General features: G+C 30.7%; 3 protein-coding genes across 3 annotated transcripts; 1 reads left to right on the top strand and 2 right to left on the bottom strand.

Moving 5' to 3' along the window:
* Positions 1-1,211: 1,211 nt before the first annotated feature.
* On the top strand, positions 1,212-7,358 carry LOC129919097 (protein preli-like). The gene is made up of 3 exons (XM_055999931.1): positions 1,212-1,714; positions 1,801-2,014; positions 6,374-7,358. The coding sequence occupies exons 1-3, from the start codon at positions 1,623-1,625 to the stop codon at positions 6,749-6,751; spliced, it is 684 nt and encodes a 227-aa protein (XP_055855906.1). The 5' UTR covers positions 1,212-1,622; the 3' UTR covers positions 6,752-7,358.
* A 2,328-nt stretch (positions 7,359-9,686) lies between these two features.
* On the bottom strand, positions 9,687-14,720 carry LOC129919723 (probable methyltransferase-like protein 25). The gene is made up of 3 exons (XM_056000702.1): positions 14,343-14,720; positions 10,633-10,836; positions 9,687-10,574 (listed from the first exon to the last, which is right to left on the bottom strand). Exons 1-3 carry the CDS (start codon positions 14,718-14,720, stop codon positions 9,690-9,692), a joined length of 1,467 nt encoding a protein of 488 aa, XP_055856677.1. The 3' UTR covers positions 9,687-9,689.
* An 11-nt stretch (positions 14,721-14,731) lies between these two features.
* Positions 14,732-15,392, bottom strand: LOC129918336 (protein LTO1 homolog). Its single transcript, XM_055998811.1, has 2 exons — positions 15,271-15,392; positions 14,732-15,207 (listed from the first exon to the last, which is right to left on the bottom strand). Exon 2 carries the CDS (start codon positions 15,137-15,139, stop codon positions 14,732-14,734), a length of 408 nt encoding a protein of 135 aa, XP_055854786.1. The 5' UTR covers positions 15,140-15,207; positions 15,271-15,392.
* Between the last annotated feature and the right edge of the window lie 6,996 nt (positions 15,393-22,388).

Raw genomic sequence — 22,388 nt, 5'->3', positions numbered from 1 at the left:
GTGAAAACTAACGGCCATATTATTCACTAGTTTAAAAAATACATCTGGATGTAAACAATGTCAAATGTCAAAAATAAATCCAATTCCATAATATTCACTACTTAAATCCAATCTTAAATCCAATTTTTTAAATCCAATCTCGTTAAATCCAAACAAATTTAAACTGCTCTCTGGAGGTCTGTTTAACTTTATAAATCCAGATGTAAAATTAATTTTCACAGTGTTCAGTTGTTTTTTCACGTATTTTGTGAAGAAAAAATAAAGATAAATGCAAATTATACAAAATTTATTGAATAAACATATAATTTTTTTTGAGTGAATAATATGACCAAAAAATTAAATCCTTGGATTTATGAAATTCTGATTTAATGGATTGGATTTAAAATTAACTTAAATCCAAACTAAATCCAGAGTGAATAATATGGCCGTAAAAGTTTTTAGTATTCCGGGTTGCTAAATTATTTGCAATCGAAATATATTTGATTTTTTTTTCGGAAGCAGATATTTTCGGATCAAAGTCCCGAAACAAGTTTTGTTTTACAGATATGAGATCACAGTGAAAAAGCCCATTCAGCTTAAAAAATTACAAATTTATTTTTTTAAGATTTGCGAAAATTATCGCTTGCCTAAAAATTCGGAATTTTCAAAAATTTTCTTAAAATCCATCGAATGAGACATCAAAAGAAAGAACTCTTAAGACTCTATTCATAACTGGAAACCCAAAATTTGTAGGATTTCGGGTTGCTGAATTATTTGCAATCGAAATATATTTGATTTTTTTTTTTTCATTCGGAAGTAAATGTTTTCGGATCGAAGTCCTGAAACAAGTTTTGTTTAACAGATATGAGATCACAGTGAATAGGCCTGTGCGTTCAGCTAAGGGCCAATTTTTCAATAGTCAGATAAACCTCAGATAGAGCTGATTCCTGATTCCTTTTATATTGACATTTTTTATTCTCCTGATAGTCTAACTGACGATTGAAAAATCAGGGGTAAAAAAAATAAATTTTTTTTTGATTTTCAAAATTTATCCAGAAAAATAAAAATACTTAAGTGCCTTCTATAAAATGAACACGTCTAATCTACCACTTTCGTTTTTTTTTTGTTTTCATTTTATTCTAGTACAATTTCTATAAACTGTCACATTTTAAATAATCTATCTGTCTCACTTTCGCTTTTGTCCAAACTGACATATCAAATGTCACTTCGAACAAAACTCGTCTCGTTGTCTGGTTTTCGCGATTTGATTCTACCGAAAAGCACGTCGCCGTCGTCGTTATTCCACACCAAATTTCGGATTCATGACTCGTCTCACGTCTACCCATATTCGTCAACTACACGCATTGTTTTGTGTTTAATCTGGCAAATAAAAAAAAAAAATATCGATCGGAAAATTGTATTTACATTTTAGAAGTAAATTCGTCTCCTGTTCGAAACAAAACGCAACCGGAGAGTCATCCGAGTGTTGTATAACAAAAAAATTAGTTTGTTGCAGCAAAAAACACGTCTTTGCGAAAGATATAAATCGATTCTATTTATAAACATTGGTTTTTCTTTCGATCAATCAGTTGGAAACTAAAAAAAAATCTAATTCCAAAGTGCTTTCATAGAACAAAAGCAAAATGGGAACCTTTTATGAATCACGCACTGTTTTCGATTACAGCTGGAAACAAGTTGTGCAAGCTTATTGGAACAGATATCCAAATCCATCAAGGTTAGTGTCAATTTGAGATGGGTACAAAGTTCAGTTTTATTCCTTTTAAGTAAATTTCGTTTTGTTTTTGTTGTTTTTTATTGCAGTTCACATGTTTTAACAGAAGATACAGTATCTCGAGAAGTACGCGATGGCAAACTCTATTCAAGACGAATACTCTCAAAGACAAATCCAGTTCCTCGATGGGGTGAACGATTTGTCAATACAAATTCTGTTAAAATCATCGAAGACTCGGTGTTGGATTTGAAGAAGAGGTCACTCGTAACATTCTCAAGAAATATTGGATTTAAAAAAATTATGGTAAGTTAATTATTTGCAATAAGCAATGACGTGGGAATTAGCCATGAAACCTTACAAAATATAGAATTTGTACCTATTTTTATGTTTATTTATATACCATTTATGGGCAATGTGCGCAACCTTGATGGGGTCTATTTATAAGTAGGAAGTGTATTTTTCTTTTACGATGTAGCAGTTTTTTGAAAATAACCACTTTGTATAGTTTGATATACCTATTTTCTTATCAAACTTGCTATGTTTCTTGTTTATCTAGAATTAAGTGACTTACTGAGGTTAAGGTTACTACAAAAAAGCAGCAAAATAAGTCTGATAATTTAAACATCATTGATCTAATTTTAGAATTCTTACGAGAAACCGGTAAACTTCATCATATAAATAATTAATAGTTGCTTAGCATCAACAATTAAAGTGCATTAGCTATCAGATCCTAAATTATGTATTTCGTTAAAAATTCTGCTGTTTTTCGTTGGTTGATAGATAATATTCTTCAGTTGTACGCTTGTGAATTCTTCCTCAGCTCGCTGTTCATTGAGTTTTGATCCCACGGCTCCCGGTGCTTCCACACCGCGCAGTAGGCCCTTAGGCGCCTCGAAAATCAGCACATTTTGTTTGTGTCTTGGAATGACAGCCGTATTTGCAAACCATCTTTGATATAAATTTGTCTTATCATTTTATAAACTTCTTTGAAATAAAAATTGTATTATTAGTCAAAGTTCAAAAAGCACGATTTTGACTAGGCTTCGATGTTAAAAAAATTATTCAACCTGCTGATATTTGGATGGAACTTTATGACAAATTTAGTTTAACGACGTTTTTTATTTATGTTCCGTAACCCATTTGGACCCAAATACATATATTGTAATTTACCTTTGGTCAATAATTTCTACTCAACAAAATAAATGACGCGTACCACGATGAGAGTCACAACGAGTAATGGTCTGTGACTAATTCTTTTAGACAAAATGCAAAGTCTTAATTTTATAGCAAATTATCTCATTTCGAATTTCAAATCGTATACATATGTATATGATATTAAACATCCGCATCTGCAGATGTTGGGCGAGTTCATAAATGCAAAACTGCAGCAGTTCTGCAAAATAGAATTTTGCCACCTCCCAAAGAAACAGGGCTATTATCAATTCTTTTTTGCAGCACTGCTGCAGTCCTGCATTTATGAACTTTAAAAATTTTAAAAACGCGCAACCGCATTCGCATTTGCAACATCGCTAGTTTATACGACATGTTTTTAGAAAGCTGTTGTGACTATTAACTGCATTTGCCTACACGTTTTGCTATTTTTAACGATGGGTCAAAAGATTCCACCGGCAACAAAAGTGGGCTAATTGCATTATTGAAACTTATAATTTCAAACGTTTAATTCACACACTACTACCTCTAGAATAAAATCATTTTCTTAAACATTTGATCAGAGTAGTGAATTCTATTAAGGCAAAACTTTGCAAAGTCGACTATTTGAACTGTATGGGAGGAAATGGAATCACTCTTCTACTTCTTTACCACCTCCTTGGCTTTTAAAATTATATTTTTTCGCTAATCCTATTGATCACTTAAATATCGTTAATGAGAGCCTCCAAGGAAGATAGGAAAATATTTAAAAGTGCAAAAACAAAAACAGGATTCTTGGAAAACTTCGATTATGGGCAAATTAGTTTTAACGTAAGTTCCCACTCTCTCAGAACGACCCCGCAATTTCATACAGTTCTTCATAGAACTGAAAATGAACCGATTACTAGAATGTTAAAGAATCTTAGTAAAAATTGTAATATTTTTGATAACAGCAAGATCACACAAAAAAAACTTCTATATGGTATTTTATAGCTTTTTTGGACCTAAATATTAGTAAATAGTAAAAGAGAAACTGAAACTGGACTTTTTTTTTTACTGATTTAACAAGTGCTTAAGCATCCTTTTTCGTTTTATTTTTAGTTTTTTTTTTCTACGCTTTTTTAATTTTTTAATATTTTCTTTATTAAATACTTTATTTTTATTTTTTTCTTTATAGTGGAATGCTTTCGCATGCTCCTATTTTTTTTCTACACTTTTTTTAATATTTTAACTTTTTCTTTATTTAATACTTTATTTTTTTCTTTATAGTGGAATGCTTTTGCATTATAGATATTTACTTTTTACATTTTTGTAACTAGTTGTAATAAGCAGCCCCGCTCTTATCTTATTTATACAGCTAGCTATACTTAAAACTAGATGGCACTCAAAAAAAACTTTGTTTCTTAAATCTCTCGTAGCACAAAACTGAATTTTATGGTTTACGCCACTATTGTTCTCATAGCCTCAGTTTTTTGCAATTAATAAAAACAATTTAATCCATTTTTAAAACTTTTCCCGACGTTTTGTTGGATGTTTGCCAACTTAAGACAGAACTGACCATAAATCTTTTTATCTTCTTGGAAATTCATCGTTCTCTTATTCATGTTTTTTTTTTTTTTCTTGTCAAGTATTCTTACGGCATTAAAATCAGCGGTGTGTCCATGCTCTGTCATATGCAGTGAGAGTCCAGTTGATGCTCTATTTTTTAGCTAGTGTGCGTTTTGTTGTGCCAAGATCGCACTCTTCATTGTAAAGAAATCGCACAGGTATTAACTTTTTTTGATAAATATAAAACTACATAGGTATAAACATTTTTTTCAAAACTATCTATTACACTGGTTTACAAAGGTTTTGTTGCTGAAACAAAAATATACTTTTCTGAAGGTTTTCGAAGTGCTGAACTCGAATCCGATATTACCGTTAGAAAATGCAATAAAACGTTTTTTTTTTTAATTTTTCGGACCTTATTCTTTTGTATAAGGAAAATTGTGAGCATATTTAGTTACGGTTTCTATAAGAACTGTTTTCCATCTTTCGATACCTGTTTAAATCTTTTCAATATCTTTTGTATTGCCTGAGATATCTTATAATGAAGTTAGTAGGTTTAGCTTCATATATCATAAAGGAGATAATGACGTTTTTAAATTTATAAAAATACCAAACAACTGAGGATATCTCGGGCAGTTAAAAAAATATCGGAAAGACTTAAACAGATTTAAAAAGGTGGAAAATAATTCTTATAAAATTTGTTACTAAATATGCTCAAACATTTTTACTTATATAAATGAATAAGGTCCGAAGTACTGCATTTTCTAACGGTAATATTTCAAAAACGGGAGCTGATGAATTTTTTTTGACTTCGGATTCGAGTTCAGCACACCGAAAACCTTCAGAAAAGTATATTTTTGTTCCGGCAACAAAAAAAAAGTTTAATTTTGTTAACCAGTGTTATCAAATTTTTTCTTAAAATTCCTTTTAATACAAGAAATCAAATGGCAGATTTCGTTTTGTGACCAAAAGTATTTATATGTACATATATGTTTAAGTACCTAGTTTTAAAAACAAACTTTATATTTTTTATATTTCTAATTAAAATTTCTTAAAAAAATTAAATTATAATTATTCCATAATTTGATTCATAAAAAAACTTTTATCATAAGAGCAAGTACGTACGACCCAATCGTGTATTATATTTCTTTTTAAAATACACACACATTTCCTTCCTCCTTTATTTTATCGTTAAAATCAATGTGCAAAACTTTTGTTTATCCGATATACCCCTATGTCAGTTTAGTGTTGACTTGCTTTGTTCAAAATGTCCATTGGTCGTAATACTATCGATCCGTTTATCAGACGATTATAATGCATCACAATTTTAATTGAGATTATATTTAGCTTTTCAAAAAGAAGAAGTGAACTTGACACTACAATAAAACTTTACATCAGAATAAGGGTATCACTGTGTTTGTTTTTATTAGAAGATATAATAACAGTTTATGATGTATACTAATTTTGTGAAAGCTTATTTTTCTAAGTTTTTTATGATTTCAATACAACAAATAGTGTAATGGACAAAAGATTTACTTTTAAGCAAATTCATTTAGCATCGTGATTAATGATAGTTCCATAGAACCGTTTTGTTTTTAATGTCTCATAAAGTACTAAGCATACTTCTAGAAATGTGTCGAGCTTTTTATACTTTCAACCGTTCTCTTGATTTTTTTTTTATTTTAAACTTCTTATGCCAATTATCTGTGATTTTCTTACTAATACATCCGCCTCCCGCTATGAAAAAAATCTTATGCCGACAGAATGTCTCTTCATCGGCATCTATTTATATTTTTTACTCACAAAAATCCTCGAATAAGGTGAAAGTATCTTGTATAGTTCGAGAAACTTTACCAATGCGTTTTCGTTTCCTTCGATTTCGTTGGCCCTTGAACTAAATTTGTATCTAAAAATATCTCCGATAGCGTAATATCTAATTTAATGAATTTCTTTTTTCTATTTCAGCGTGTGGACGAACGCGTTGAATATCTCGAGCAAAAAGATGGTACCACAATTGCTATCCGCACTGCATTCATCAGTTCGCAAGTGTTTGGTTTCTCGCGGGCAATACGTGCGTTTGGAGTTGAACGTTTCAAATCAAACTGCAACAAGGCATCGCTTGGGTTCAATCATGTCCTTCGAAATATGTTTCCCTCTGCTCATAATCATGCCATAGAAGCAGCAAAAGTCAAGGAAATTGCTCCAGCAAATCAGACATCAATTTCAGTAGCACAGCAGGCATCCAGTAAAGCAGATAAACTCAAACGGGCCAGCAGAGCTAGCTATGAATTTGTTAAGGGTCAAGCAAGCAAACTGGCTCAGATGTTCTCTGTGAAAAACTGAGGTCCAGTGGAAGATTAAAAGATAATAATCATACAAAGGCACGTCATTAAATTGACTAGCTTTTATACCTTTATTATAATTTAGTCAGTACTCACTAAAAAAACTAAACAAAAAACCAAACGATTTTTATCAAGGCTCGAAGAGAACAGCAATCAAAAGCAGCAAAAGTGTGTGTATTTTTTAAATCAACAGCAAAAAGAAAATCAACAGCTTTTGTAAAAGGAACGAAACTGCCAAGAAAGACAAATACGTCATCGGCTCTAATAACTAAAAGCGACAGTAGTTTGTCACCAAACAATCTTCTCCCTTTCCTTAGCTTAGAGTTTAAATAATTCCATTCCAGAGAAATAATTAAAAATAGATTTACGAATAATTGAGTAAAAGTTGAATTTAAAAAAACATTTACAAAAATTGTTTCTTCAGAAATCAGTTAAATACAGATTTTTATCTTTAAAATTAATATTCTATAACTATTATAATGCAAATGTGGCGCTGGTCAAAAATACAGACATGTACTGTTATGTAATATATATTTAATTAGGTTACAAACAAATTCTTTGTTAAAATTTATTTTATTGTTTTCTAAAATATAAGAAACTAAATGCGATGCGAAATGAAATTGCATACAATGCGATACAAAAAAATGTGTTTTTTTTTATAACTAAATTTATGAAAAGCGAGGTAATCAAATTTGGCAAACAAAAGCACAAACCGACGAACATGACGAAAACCACTATTTTGAAGTTCGATGTAAATACCTTATGTTGGTTTTGATTAAAATCTGGATTTTTCCTACACGAAATCCATAGCTTGCCCCATCGAGCAATTATTTATTTATTTATTTATTATTAAAAAATAATTTACTCCAAAATTCACAACTGGGAAAAAGTGAAACGCATTTTTGGATGAAATGGAAAAAGAAGTTGATTTTCATCCATGATGAAACAAACGCTTACACCGAATATGATTCCACTTGAATTTCGTAACTGGTACCTTATGAGGTAGATAACAAAGTCACTTAAATTTAATCCGTACGGATTGAAAACGGTTGTTCAGATTTCCATTTTGTTGGAGAATATTCAGCCCTATTGTGGGTTTCACGTGAACAAGATTCCGCCCGGAAAAATTTAATTTCACTTTTCCGCTATTGTGAGTTCCGGGTGAAAAGTTTTTCACGTTCGGACATCTTCCTTTACTCTCAACTTTTTTTTCAGGTAGTTTGCAAAAGACCAGAAACTAGTTTATCGGATAATGTAAATTCCCTTCGGGCGAAACTCATGATAGCTTTTAAAATTCCGGGCGGAAAACTTTCAACGTGAAACTCACAATAGGGCTGATTGTTTTCCGGTAGCAAATTGCTACCCGAATTGAAAACGGCAAAAATTTGTCGGATTGTAGATCCGTTTGTTTTTCGAAACACCTATGAATGCGAAAAATATGTTCGAATTCGAAAACGAGAGAAAATAGAATTCGAATGGAAACAGCCGTGTAAGCTTTTTTTGAATTGAATTAACTGTATATTTTATAAAATCTTCAAGTCTATATCAAAATTCTTAAACACATAGGCGTTTTCAACTCCATACACTTATCAACACACATAGGCTTCAATAAACACTGGTTCATAATTGTTCAAACTTGCCCTATTATTGCTCTGAAAACCAATGTTTTGTTGAATTCAAATTGCTTAAAATTGTTCTTCAAATGTAAAAAAAAAACTCTTTAAATGAAATTCAGCTCAAAAAAATTATGCAGTTAAATTTATTTTATAAAGATGCATTTTTAGAAAAAAAAAAATTCAAAATCGTAAGAATCGTTTTTTAAAAAGTAATTTTTTATAAATAATTTTTTGAAAAAAAAGAAATTAAAAACTAATTTGGTACCTATGCCATTTTGTAGAAACTTTTAATCAACACGGAAAACCAAAATTCCAAAAAAATTCAATGTCACGTTTTCTAAAATTTGATTTTTAAAAATTTTGTTTTTGATTTATATTTGGGCCATATAAATGTTTTTGCATACGAAAATTCGTTAAAATTGAACTAGTAATTTGGAAGATAATTTGAAATTAAAAAACGGTTCTATGGAATTAAAAAAAAAAACTTTTTTCAATAAAAGATAGAGCTTATTTAAAAACTAATGCTTAATTCTTTTAATAAAAATCGTAGGAGCCGTTTTTCGCATTCTCTAACAACGTAATATCATGGAAAATTGTCATCTCAACTTTTTTTTTACGAATGCATAACTTGACTATAGTACCTACATCCTACATATATCGCAAGTAAAAATGGAAATATTGGGGAAACCGGCCGATTTTGATGATATTTTTTTTCAAACGTCGTTAATTAAAAATATGTACTTTAATATCTACCGACTAAAAATTTCTGCTGTTGCCTTACCTATTGTTTCATAAAATTAAAATTTTTTAAACAAAAACAATTTTTTTTTTAATTTCATAAATTAAATTATATCAAAAGGTAGCAGGTAGCCATAGCACAGATGAATAGGTAGTTTACTGCAGAGCCGGCATCGTGGTTTCGAGCCCAAGGGTCGACTCAGAAGTTTTTCCAAATCGACAGCCTAACCAAACCCCACTGTGCGATATTTTTGATTATTAAAGGAAAAAAAATACATAATGGAAGTGAGGGACAGTTTTCCATTGTTAAAACGGTAGAAGTGATTTATAGAGATGGATACAATAATGAGAAGATAAAGTGAAAGTGAATCGGATGTGTGATTCGATATTCGAATGCGAGATTCACTTCACTAACTATTCCCCGAGTTTTAGAAAATCCCAATCTAAAATACTTGTGCGTTCCTAACTCGATTTTGGATATGATATTCGTTGAAAAAACATTACTAACCAAAAATAAAGTGAAACAGTTTTTTGAAAATATATATTTGTATATTAAAAATAAAAGTTTGTACTTAAACTTAAAATCTATTTCATAGCAACAATACAAAAATGTCTGGGAGATATAACTGGATCAAACAGAGGAATAACATAACTACTATCGAAGCCTTTTTCTCTTAAAAACAAGAGTCGATCTAAAATAATTAGGGTCTCTAAAACAGGAGCAAATCCCATTCGTAGAAGATAAAACAAATCAAGGAATTTTGATTGTTCAGCATACTTTTTCTCCACTCGTTCAATATCTTCTTCGCTAATTGTTTCAAGTTCTAAATTCGTTTTTTTACTACACAATCCAATGTATTCTTTAAAGTTATTGAATTTTTTAATCTTCCCCACTTGCACGGTATCTTTAAGACTTGGATCTCGTTCTACAATCAACACCTCCAATAAAGCTCTATAAAATAATGATTTATTTGGAAGCTCTTTGGCATCCTGAGTCCTATGAATAGATTGTGCTGCCAACATTCTTGCATTTCTTCCCATTTTTATCCGCTGACTTCTAAGAAAGTCACTCATTGGAAATCCAATGTCTAATTGCTGATCTGATTCTTTGTTGCCAAATAATTCATCGGTTGAGAATTCCTCTTTCAGTAAATGGTAGCAACAACCGATGTTACAGAGTACTCGAAAGTCTTTTTGGGCAGAAAAGACTTGAAGACATGTTGAAGCAAGATTTCCACAAGTATGTAATCCTGTGAGGCAGAGCGATGGACTTGAATCTATCGGTAGATTGAAATGTTCCCTTATAAGAGATTTGAAAGGTAGTTCTGTGGTAATGAATTTATTTGTTGTTTTATAGTTTTCTGGTTTCGGATCGGGAGCTGTTGTGGGCTTTTGCTTTTTGCCACGTCTTGGAGGAGTAATGCCTTGGCTAAGAAGCTCTGCTCGTTCAGTCAAACCATTCCAAGCACGCTGCAAGTAAATAAATTGAGAAATTGGTAAAAAGTCATTTGAAAAAATTAGAACTCACTTGAAGCTTTTTGTTTCTTTCGACAGCGTTTTCTGTGTTTGTTTCCTTAAAATCAATGCCAAGAACCTTATGCTCATATTGCAATGCTAGACGAGATGAGAGATAACCTTTGCCATCTCCAGCATCGACGATGTAAATGTCATTCTCTTTTTTGACTTTTTGATGGGCTATTAGATCGTTAACTAGGTCTGCTGTAATTTCCACCTGAAGAAAACAATTCAAAAGTTAAAATATCAAAGTCGTGAATTTAGAAATTCTTTTATTTTATGAACAATATTTATAATATTTCAGATTTAAATTATACAAATGTTATGGCTTCGACTTTTGAAAATATTCTTATGGACACGGTAAATTCACACATTAAAACAAAATCAGTGCGTCAAGATGAATATGAATGGTTTAACAATAGTCTGAGGGAGTTAAAGTATCATAACTCAATTGATCAGAAATCAATGTGTTCTCAATTTGTTCTCAAGCAGAAACAATCAAGAAACGGAAATAATCAAAGTTGTGAACTTTTAATGATATAACGTATAGTGAACAATCCATAAATTCAATAAATACTTCATGAATAGTACACATCAAATTAGTGATTCGATCCCATCTGTTGCTTTTGTTAATCAGGTTGATGGAAATCCTACCTCTTTTAGTTATGGAAAAATAGAGTTTTCTGATCTTAAAAAAGTGTTTAATAGCATTACAAATAAACGTGATCCCAACCATCTAGTTGTTAACATTTTCATAGACATGATTGATATCATAGGATACCTATCCCTTGGTGAAAATAATCAATCAACCGTTTCGCTCATGGAAAGTGTCCCAAATTTCCCCTATTCCAAAAGTTAAGAATTTAATCAAATTTGAAGACTAATGAATGCACTCCTTTTGTATGAGAAGGTTTTTGAAAAAGTTGTTCACTTACAATTGGAATAATAATTTTGAATTACATAAGTTAGTAATTGAAAGCCAATCGGGGCTTAGAAATCAGCATTCTTGTAAATGTGTAATTAATATGGCTAAATTAGCTTTTAACGATCATTTAAACCATATACAGTCGACTCCCTCTAACTTTCACGCGAAACAAAAATTCCTTTGAGTTAGAGGAAAATTCGACTATGCCCGTCGTACACCTAGCGTTCAACGCATTCAACGCAAATTTAAAACCTTTAATTCTAATTGATGGTGCTTTCAATTATATTCAAACAAAGAGTTTTAGACAGTTAGAGATCGCTACTAAACGAATTAATTAAAAAGTATACGTATAGTGGCGTCGTTTTTTTTTATAATTAATTTGTTAAATTCGCGTTGAGTGCGTTGAACGCTATGTGTACGAATGAATTATACCCCTTTAAATTTAGTACTCTAAAATGAGCCCTTAATCGTTATTTATTTTTTACTAAGTATATCGGGGTTTTCAATAATTCCAATAAACTAACAAAAAATGAAACACAAAGATCTCGAAAACGTAACAGCTTAAACAGCTTATATGAATCTTGAGTTCTTCTAATCCCATCGCCAAGATTGAGGTGTTCAGATTTAGGAAAAAATTACAGAGCTTTAGTTCTTATACTTAGAATTCAAAATAGTGTCAATTCAGCTTATCCATATTAATAGAAAAACTAACGTTATTTAACCCACAGAAGACCATAAAAAGCTCAATGTTGAATTACCTTTTGCAGACTATTATAAATACGCGCAGGTAGCTTCACTTATGCTTAGGAATATAGTAATATCCATTTTTAGGATCAAAGTGGATGGCGACGGTTTATGGAATCACATCTGTGTGGATCATGTTACAAACAAATGTTTCTCTGTTAAACACCGCCGCGCCGTTATACATTTTGTTATCTATGTTAATATTTTTATCTGTAGAAGTAATTTAGATATACCTAAGACATAGCTTTAATGTAGTTTACGATTTCCTATTAATAAACAGTTCAGTTTAAGACACGACAAAGAGCAGTCGTTTTTATTTGATTGAAAATGTGAGTGTATTTTCTTCACTCAACATTAAAGTTTTCAAACTTTTGAATTCGATATGAGGCCGCATATAGCCATAAAACTGCTTAACTTATTTTTTGGTTATATCGTCACTAACAAAACTTGCTCAGTATAATAAGAAAAAAATTTCTTTGTTTCTCACTTTTGACTAGTACAATTGTGAACTTCGATGTTAGATTGCTCCTACAATATTATGGTTATAACAACAATTAAGGTCTCATTGTACAGACAATTTATTTTTTTTCTTGAAAAATTACCCAAACAAATTAAAAGTTCGACAGATATTTGAAAAAATGTCATTTTGCCCTCATCTCATGAGACAAACCCGAACTTTGACCAACAATAAAATTGAATTTAATTAACTTGCAGTATTCGTTTGTATATCATTTTTAGACAATTTTATTGTGAATAAGTTTGTTTTTGGTCATTTTGGGTTGGAATTCGACTTAGAGGGAGTCGACAGTAATTAAAAAAGCTAATAGAATCCTAGGATTCATAAAGAGATTCGGTCGCGACCGTTATCATTCCCATCGGTTCTAAATCGGTTAAAGTACAGTTTTAGTCGCTCAAGTATAAGACTACGCCAACCATTGAGCTAAAAATTCCCCTCAATCAATTGATTACAATAAGTATTATTAACGTTAGTCTTTAACGAATTGAAATAAATATATAAATTAATTGATGTTGAAGTTGGGTAAATGACAAAAAAGAAAAATGGAATTTTTTAACTTTGTCAGCTTATAAATTGTAGGTGGTTTAACCGAACCACATGTTTTATACATTGTTGAAAAGGTCTAAATGTCTTCTATCTTTTCAAATTTTTAGACTTAACAAATGTGCGAATTGCGTTAAAATGTTGGTTAAAATATGACGTTTGGTTAAAATTTGACACTAGCATGGTGAATAAAATGGGTTAAAATTTACCCAGCTGCGGAGTAGGGTAAAATTTGACACTAGTGGTTAAAATTTGACGTTTCTCAAGATAGAAAGATCAAGATAGATTTGAATTTTTTTTTGTTATAATGCGTTGATATTTTAAGAAATGTTAAAAGTATTAATACAAAGTACTTCCTCAAATTATAATCCTCTTGAAAAATTGAAAATCTACTAATTGTTTGTTTCTTTTTTATTTTTTATATTTCTATTTTGTTGGCAGCTGGTGAACTACGAATTAGTGTTAGAAGACTGAATTAATAAATTTTTTTTTGATCATAATGAAATGGGAATTTATCGATAAAATAAAAAAAAGTATGTGAAATTGAGAATTTCTTACATTTCATACTAGAATATTTAACTTGATATATTTTCAACTGGGTTTTGTTAAAAAAAATAGTTAATTGAATATAAGAAAAACTATTTTTGGGGGTAATTTTGTTTCATCTTGAGGGAATTTTATTCAAAGTAGTACCAAGAAAAAAGTCCAATTTAATACATTTTAACCCAATTCGCACAGCAAAAAAATAAATTTGATCCCTTTTTTAACCAAACGTCAAATTTTAATCGTGGTAGAAATTTTAACCAACATTTTAACGCAATTCGCACACGGCCTAAGTGGTTTTTGAAATGACCGATTTAATTTGTATTATCTGTTATTTTCATAATTTAACTTTTATATTTTTTGTTAAAATTAAATTATTTAAATAAACGAACAAACTAAACAAAACAAATTAATATTTCTTTCGCGATGAGTCTTGAACTCAGAAACTCACCTCATGCCTCTTCTTTTCGCTCATAAACTCTTTTAGAGTCAGTGAACTCTCAATTTCCTGTTTTCCTAGAATACCATGTAAGTCTTCAACTGTTGTCAAGATGTGTTTCATGTTTTCCAAACGCAGTTTCTTGGATTCTTCAAAGAAATTCCACACATCTTCGAACTTGTTCGATTCAATGGATTTCCAAAAAACCATATTTATACATTCATCGATATCGTTGACATCTTTAACATTTGTTTGTATGTTTTTCGGGATAAATGTCTGCCAATGATTGTCAGTTAGATAGTTGACCATGTGACAATTGACAAAATCCCAATGTGGTCCTAAATATTTCAGTATTGCCTGCAAACTCGATCGTAATTCTTTAGTTGACATGGTTTTTGCTTTCAAAATGATAAATCCTTTTGTTCCACTGATGTTTCTTCAGTGGGCAATCTTAGCATAGCTTTTAGCTTCTTGTATTGAGTGCGAATTTGTTGGATTTCGCCAACAATGTCAGCTTCTGGGTCGTTTGCCCGGGGGAATTTCTCAATTGCAGATTTGACCAGTTCTAATGTTTTTCGTATACGTTCGGAATGTGGCAGTTGTAAGTGGGCTATTACTGTTCCGTAATATGATCCAAGTTCTTCACCCAAACTAACTCCTTGAGCATAACCTATTTTATAACCTTCTAAGTTACCTTCTTTTACACCGTCTTCGAAGCCTTCTTGGTAGCTTTTTTTTGATAGTTTCTCTTCAATTAAAGCGATATCGTCAAAGATATCGTTGATGTCGCGTTCTTCAAGTGTTGTCATTGCATGGAAGTGGGTGAAATGTGATAATTGGGTGGGAGATGAATTGACTTTGCCACGTGAGTTTTTGTCTGTATTTTATAAGGGAAGAATAATGATGAATTTATTCTTAAGAGATAATATATATGTTATACTTTTAATTATGAAATTGATTTAATTAAAAGACCGTGATAAAAATAAATAAATAAATACAAAATTAATTTTAAATTTCTCCCTCGATTTTGGATTTTTTGATGACAAATGTGTAGTCGATATTGTGATTGTCATTTGAAACAGGGGTGTTATAATTTTTTTGAGTATAATTTTTGTACTAGATTAGAATTTCAGGAAAAAACAAATTAAAGCTGAGTACGCACTTGAAACAGCACGAAATTATGTAGCCCCGTTCCATGGCATAAAACGACAACCCAACTAGCACAACAGCTTCTATAAATTGAAATCTCGCAGGATCTACTTTCTATACAGCTTGTATTGAGCTTGCTTCTGAATTTAACTGCTTATAGAAGTTCTGACTTGTTTAAAAACTTCTAATAAGTTGTTTAAATACTGTTAAAGAAACTTAAACGAAAAAAACTTGTTTTTCGGATAAGCCTGTTTAATGAATTTATAGAAGCTTTACAGAAATTACCAAGTTTTGTATTTGATTTTTGGTTTTGATATTAAATAATCTAGCTCGTACACTTTTTGGTTTTGACATTGAATAATTTAGCTCGGACATTTTTTTGCTATTTGAACTGATGAAGTTTTTGATTTCATTAATGAATATACTAGGATGGCCGAGTGGGTAGAGTGATGGACTACCACCAAGCAGATACGAAGTTCGATTCCTGGGTGTGGTAAAAAAATTATATACTTTTAAAATTATTATTAATAGATATAATAAAAACTAATGGAATGTTATATATAATATCAGACCAAAAGATAAAATTCATGATTTAAAACCAGTTAAAAAAGAATTCTTGTTTGTTTTTGTAGTTGTTTTTTTTTTTTTAATTTCGATAAGACATGTATTAAAGAGCTATACAAGCTCTTCCGAAGTTATCTGTCAAACCTCAAAGCTTCTGTAGAGCTTCGGTAAAGCTTCGTTTAAGATCCTTATAGAGGGTCAAACTTGTATAACGTTCTCCTTTTTCCATGCCCAACAACCTTACTAAAGTTTAAAAGAAGCTGAAATGTAGCTTTTGTAATACCTTAACCGAAGCTGAAATGTTAGTTGGGAAGGTATGATCATTAGAGCCGCCATCTTACAAAATGGGGTAATAAGGTTTTGACGTTTGGCATTTGGCAAAGTCAAAAGCAACAACAATTTCCAAGACAAATTTGTTTACAACAACAATTTCAATGGGCTGGGCTGTCAAAACCTTAAGTAGCCATAAGTTTTGACCGTTCTCGTTACTGAGTTTTTTCTAATGATCATACCTTCTCTTTTTATACCATGGCCCCGTTCAAAGAGCTGAACAGAATGCGTCGCTCGGCAACTAAAATGACAGCTATCAGAAATGTGAAATTTGTATGGAAGTCGCCTATCGGCAACAGAATGCAATCGCTCGTCGGTCAGCGATTCGCGATTCGAGTTTGACGTTTATGTTTTTTCAATATCTACATCTTGTTTACTGTTTCTTATTTTTTTATTCTTCTCAGTGGAATTTTGTGTTAAAAATGAAAAATGGAACAAAAATCATAATAAATAAGTACGGAATTTTTTTAAATGTAATTTGACAGCCCGTCGCGTGAAGAATTTAGAGAGCGATTTTTTTACAGCAGCTGTCATTTTAATCGCCGAACGACAAATTCTGTTCAGCTCTTAAAGTCTAGTATACGCAGCTGAAGCGAAACGAGATATTTCATACAAAAAAGCACGACGCAATCTTGAACGAAATTTTTTTTTTGTTTCAAAACTTATTTTTTGATAATTTTTCTTGAATTTTTTTTATTTGAACTTTTTTTTTTACATTTTGGTTTTGACACAATATTAGATGGTATTTTTTTATTAACTTTTTCGTTCTAGACTATGGACTGCGTATTAGCCTTTATTTAGCCTAAAGCGAAACGAAAAATATTTAAGTCTCCAAAGTCAACAGCGAACATGTTAACGAAAAAATACCATCGAGTATTATGTCAAAGTCAAAATAATAAAAATACAAATCAAAAAATTGAAAAAACATCAGAAAATATTTTATCAAAAACGGCTCTAACAATTTTGACTAAAAAAATACATGCTGCTTGGCAGCTTATGAAAAAATTTAAATATTTTTTGGGCCGTTATTAACAGTAGGTACTTGCCATAGAACCGTTTTCTTAATGTCTGAGTTACTACTAAGTGACGCGAGCAATTTCAATGAACATTTTTGTATAAAAACCCTTAAGTAACTCAAATATTAAAATTAAGAAAACAAGTTCCAAATTTTATTTTGAAACAACAAGTTTTTTGAAAACGGATGAATGAATTTTATTGAAACTTTATTTTTATGTGTTCATTAATATTTTAGTTTTAATGGTATAGCAAACTTTATTTTGGAAAATTTGTATTTAAAAAATGCAGCTCTAACGATTTTCAAAAAAAAAAAAAAAATCCTAAAACTTCTTGGTTAACCAAGAATTAAAATGGGATACTTCGTTTAGAAGTCAAAACAATTAAAGTAGATTTTTTTGTAACTGAAAAACCTGTTTTTATATTAAAAGCCTTTTATTGTAATTTTTTTTTACAAAAATTCTTTTTATGAATTTTAAAGAGTTTTAATATTCTTAGCAACTTTTTACATTAGAGCGTGCGAGTCAATCGTGAATAATATAAAAAAATAAAATACGGGAATATTAAAAGTGCTATTAAATCATTTATTTCAATTAGAAATCATTTCAAGAAATATTTTTTGAATTTAAAATTTGGCAACTGATTGACAACTGTCAATCTTGTTAAATACGAAGTTGAGCTTTTTTGTTTTTTCTTGTTCTGACAGTATTTACAAACTTGTGCTGCTCTGATCTTTTCTGTCCTAGATTTTTTTCATTAAACAGACCTAGTGTTTGGTAGATATCGATATAGTTTCCATTATCAATTGTGTCGATAGTTTTAAGAAAAAACTATCGATAATATCGGTATAGTCCAGTAATTTTAGGTTTTATCTGCGGAAAAATTCCTACTGGGCTGAATTTTGGTATACAGCTTAATGACGGCTTTGTTATGAAGATGTGAAAAATCGACATTGATATCGTGTCCGCGTTAAGAGTTATAGGGGTCAAAAGGTCACAAAAACTGGTTTTTCACGATTTTCAGCAAAACGGTAAGTCTTATCAAAAAATTTTCAATGCAAGAATTGTAGACCAGATTATTATATATAAAAAGTGTCATGACACTTTTTTTCCTAAGACCCACCGTTTCTTAGGTATAACGATTCAAAAAGTTGAAGTTTAGTTGTAATCGTCATAATCCTATTCCTGAAAAAAAAAAACTCCTAACTGAAAAGTTCCTGAAATTTCATTATTTTTTTAGCTTGAATTTCGTTCCTCAACTGTTAAGAATATGGGGAAACCAAAAAAAAATGGAAATTTTCGCCATTTTTCCGATTGGGGCCCTTCTCCCGAAACCATTTCCCTGGGAATTTTTGTTTAGAATATGTCTGAAAATATACAGGGTGTGCAATAGAGAATGGACAACCCTAAAACGGCTTATAGCTACACTTATGATTGTTCTAAAAACAGATAGAAAAAAGTTCTATCGCAACCAGTTCATAAAATATGGACTTTTTTTTGTTCAGTGTATTTTAAATTTTATCATCTTATGTTTTCGTTCACTACAACCACGAATGAATGAATTTTATTTATTTCTTTTTTTTATAATTTTCTACAATAATTGGATGAGTACATAAACACTTTAAAAATTTCATAGCTATTGCACATTTTCGTAAAAAAAATTTTGAAATCTGTTTTTTGATGCAAAATGTAAAAAAAGTATTTTATGAAAAATTTTAAACACCTGTGATATAAAATAAATCTATAGAAACCTAGGTGGCCATCTTTCTTAAAAATATTCTCCTTATACCAGAATATTTTTAAGAAAGTTGGCCACCTAGGTTTCTATAGATTTATTTTATATCACAGGTGTTTAAAATTTTTCATAAAATACTTTTTTTGCATTTTGCATCAAAAAACAGATTTCAAAATTTTTTTTACGAAAATGTGCAATAGCTATGAAATTTTTAAAGTGTTTATGTATTCATCCAATTATTGTAGAAAATTATAAAAAAAAGAAATAAATAAAATTCATTCATTCGTGGTTGTAGTGAACGAAAACATAAGATGATAATATTTAAAATACAATGAACGAAAAAAAGTCCATATTTTATGAACTGGTTGCGATAGAACTTTTTTCTGTCTGTTTTTAGAACAATCATAAGTGTAGCTATAAGCCGTTTTAGGGTTGTCCATTCTCTATTGCACACCCTGTATATTTTAAGACATATTCTAAACAAAAATTCCCAGGGAAATGGTTTCGGGAGAAGGGCCCCAATCGGAAAAATGGCGAAAATTTCCATTTTTTTTTGGTTTCCCCATATTCTTAACAGTTGAGGAACGAAATTCAAGCTAAAAAAATAATGAAATTTCAGGAACTTTTCAGTTAGGAGTTTTTTTTTTAGGAATAGGATTATGACGATTACAACTAAACTTCAACTTTTTGAATCGTTATACCTAAGAAACGGTGGGTCTTAGAAAAAAAGTGTCAGGACACTTTTTATATATAATAATCTGGTCTACAATTCTTGCTTTGAAAATTTTTTGATAAGATACCGTTTTGCTGAAAATCGTGAAAAACCAGTTTTTGTGACCTTTTGACCCCTATAACTCTTAACGCGGACACGATATCAATGTCGATTTTTCACATCTTCATAACAAAGCCGTCATTAAGCTGTATACCAAAATTCAGCCCAGTAGGAATTTTTCCGCAGATTGGGCTTAAAAATGACTAAAATGACTGGGCTATACTATGTATTTTAATTTTATGTTGTTTAGTATTTATTATTGGAACTAATATACTATTTTTCTTATGTTTTACTAAACAATTTCCTAAAAATACTCCATCTTCTATTTCTTTTCCTAAACAAATCATTGCTTCTTCATTTTGTATTGGTAGTTCAATTACCTTTTTTGTTCTGGGAGGAATTTGTATTTCGTTTTTCAAAGTTAACTTAATATTTTCTTCATTTATGTCACTATTTTTTATTGATTCTAGCGGTAATTTATGTTTTCCTATTCTAGTCTGAAGAAATGTGTTTACTAATATTAGTCTATTTATAATGATATATAATAAAGTTATAACCTTTGTCTGGATAGGTGTACTTATTAATATAAGTGTATGCAAAATTGTATATGATAATGTTATTATTAAATTATATATTTCTTCTAATTTTGTTTTTCCTAACCTTTGAGGTTGTATTAATTGAGCTAAATTTTCATCTTCTATTTCTTCTTCTTCTACTTGTGTTATAATTTCATTTGTTTGTCGATGAAAACCATTTATTGTTTCTTTGTCTGCTGTTTGCAGTGTATTTTTATTAATTTTTTTATCTAAATTTTGGTCTGTATGTGCAGTACCTTTGTTTCTACTATCTGTTATATCTATATTTCTAAAAAGTTTGAATTCTTCTTCTGTTTTTTCGAAGTTATTCTTATTTCTTGAAGGTTTCTTATTCCTCTTTTTTTGTCTGAAATTATGCTTTTTAAGCTTATCAGGGAGTTGACTCCTTAGAGGTTCCTTAAGCTTATCAGTCACAACTTGTTTTTGCCCAATATCTTTTTGTTCCACTTTGCGAGGTGGATCTTTAGACTTGGATAATTGCAAATTAGTTATGTTCAAAGAATTAGAATTTTCTGGAAATAATCTTTCTGAATCATTGTCTAGGCCGGTCGCATTTTCGCGCCGCAAATTACATTCATCTTTGGGGTTATCTCCATAATTTCGTGAGGTTTTTTCTTGATTACCTTCTACCTTTTGGTTACGAATTTTCGGCCGAGACTGGTTTGTTTTATTTGAGTTATTCACATGCGAGTGACCCCTTGAAAAACAGCTTCCATTATGTGGAATAGCCAATCCATTCTCTTCGAATACATCGGATTCTAGCAATGGGATACTGTATACCTCATCTACCTGTCCTCCTGTAGTACTTTTGTATATTTTTGAAAATGTTAATAATTTATTTGGACCATCTACGTTACAGTATTTTCCCAGAAAATTATATCCTAAAATTCCATCACCTGGGATGGTTAGGTCATTTTCTATAACTTGAAACTCACAGGTTGGCAATGTTGGTATTTCAATTGTTCCTTTGCATTCTCCTAGCGTATAGCAGAAACCACAAGGTGTGTTGATGGTTAACTTCTTTTTATTGTTTATAAAAGCTTTATTACTTAATGCCCCTTTTTTAAGAAGACTTACCTCTGAACCAGTGTCTACTAATAGACGTAGTTTGTTGGTTCTACCAATTCCTATCCCAATTTCTACGGATGGAAGTTTTACTTTTTTATATGTATTAAAATTTTCTGAGTCCTTAATAGGTTCAGATTTTCTTGTTTTTAATGTTTTTATTTCAGCATGCCCTAGATTTTTCTTATTTTTAATTAGAGTCGACCCTGGGAGCTTTTGGTCGACTAATGGGCGTTTCCCGACTGGGTATTTTCCCACTTATTTCTGAAAGAGCATTCACTGATAGTGTGGTTGTTTCTCCCACAAAAATCACAGAATGTGTCCATGTGGAATACCCTTTTTTCATTATTATTTCCTACCCTGAATGGGTTGGGTCTGTTTTGATCCGGAGGTTGATATACCTGAGATCTGTTGTTATAATTATCTTGAGGGTTGTTTCTCTGAGGTTGATATACTTGAGTTCTATTACACGGTGTAACACTCAAAAAATACGCGGGCGGAGACCTATCAGGTTTTGTAGAGCTAGTCGCACTGAATACGAAACGGTATTTGAAAATCCCCTAACACCCCCAAAATCTGGAGTTACGGGCAAAAAACGGTTTTTTGGACCTTCACCCATTGAAAAAATTCTAGCTTCGACAATTTTTTACCCATTTTCGATTTTTTTACAGTTTCTGATAGAAGATAAATATACCTTTTTAACAATGTATAAAACATGTAACTCGGTTAAACCACTTAGAATTTATAAGATGTCAAAGTTCAAAAATTCAATTTTTTTTGTCATTTGCCCAACTTCGGCATCAATTTAAAGTATATGTTTTCAAAACAACATGC

This window comes from Episyrphus balteatus, chromosome 4 (genome assembly GCF_945859705.1).
Source record: "Episyrphus balteatus chromosome 4, idEpiBalt1.1, whole genome shotgun sequence".
NCBI lineage: Eukaryota > Metazoa > Arthropoda > Insecta > Diptera > Syrphidae > Episyrphus > Episyrphus balteatus.
This window is presented reverse-complemented; position numbering and strand designations above follow the sequence as displayed.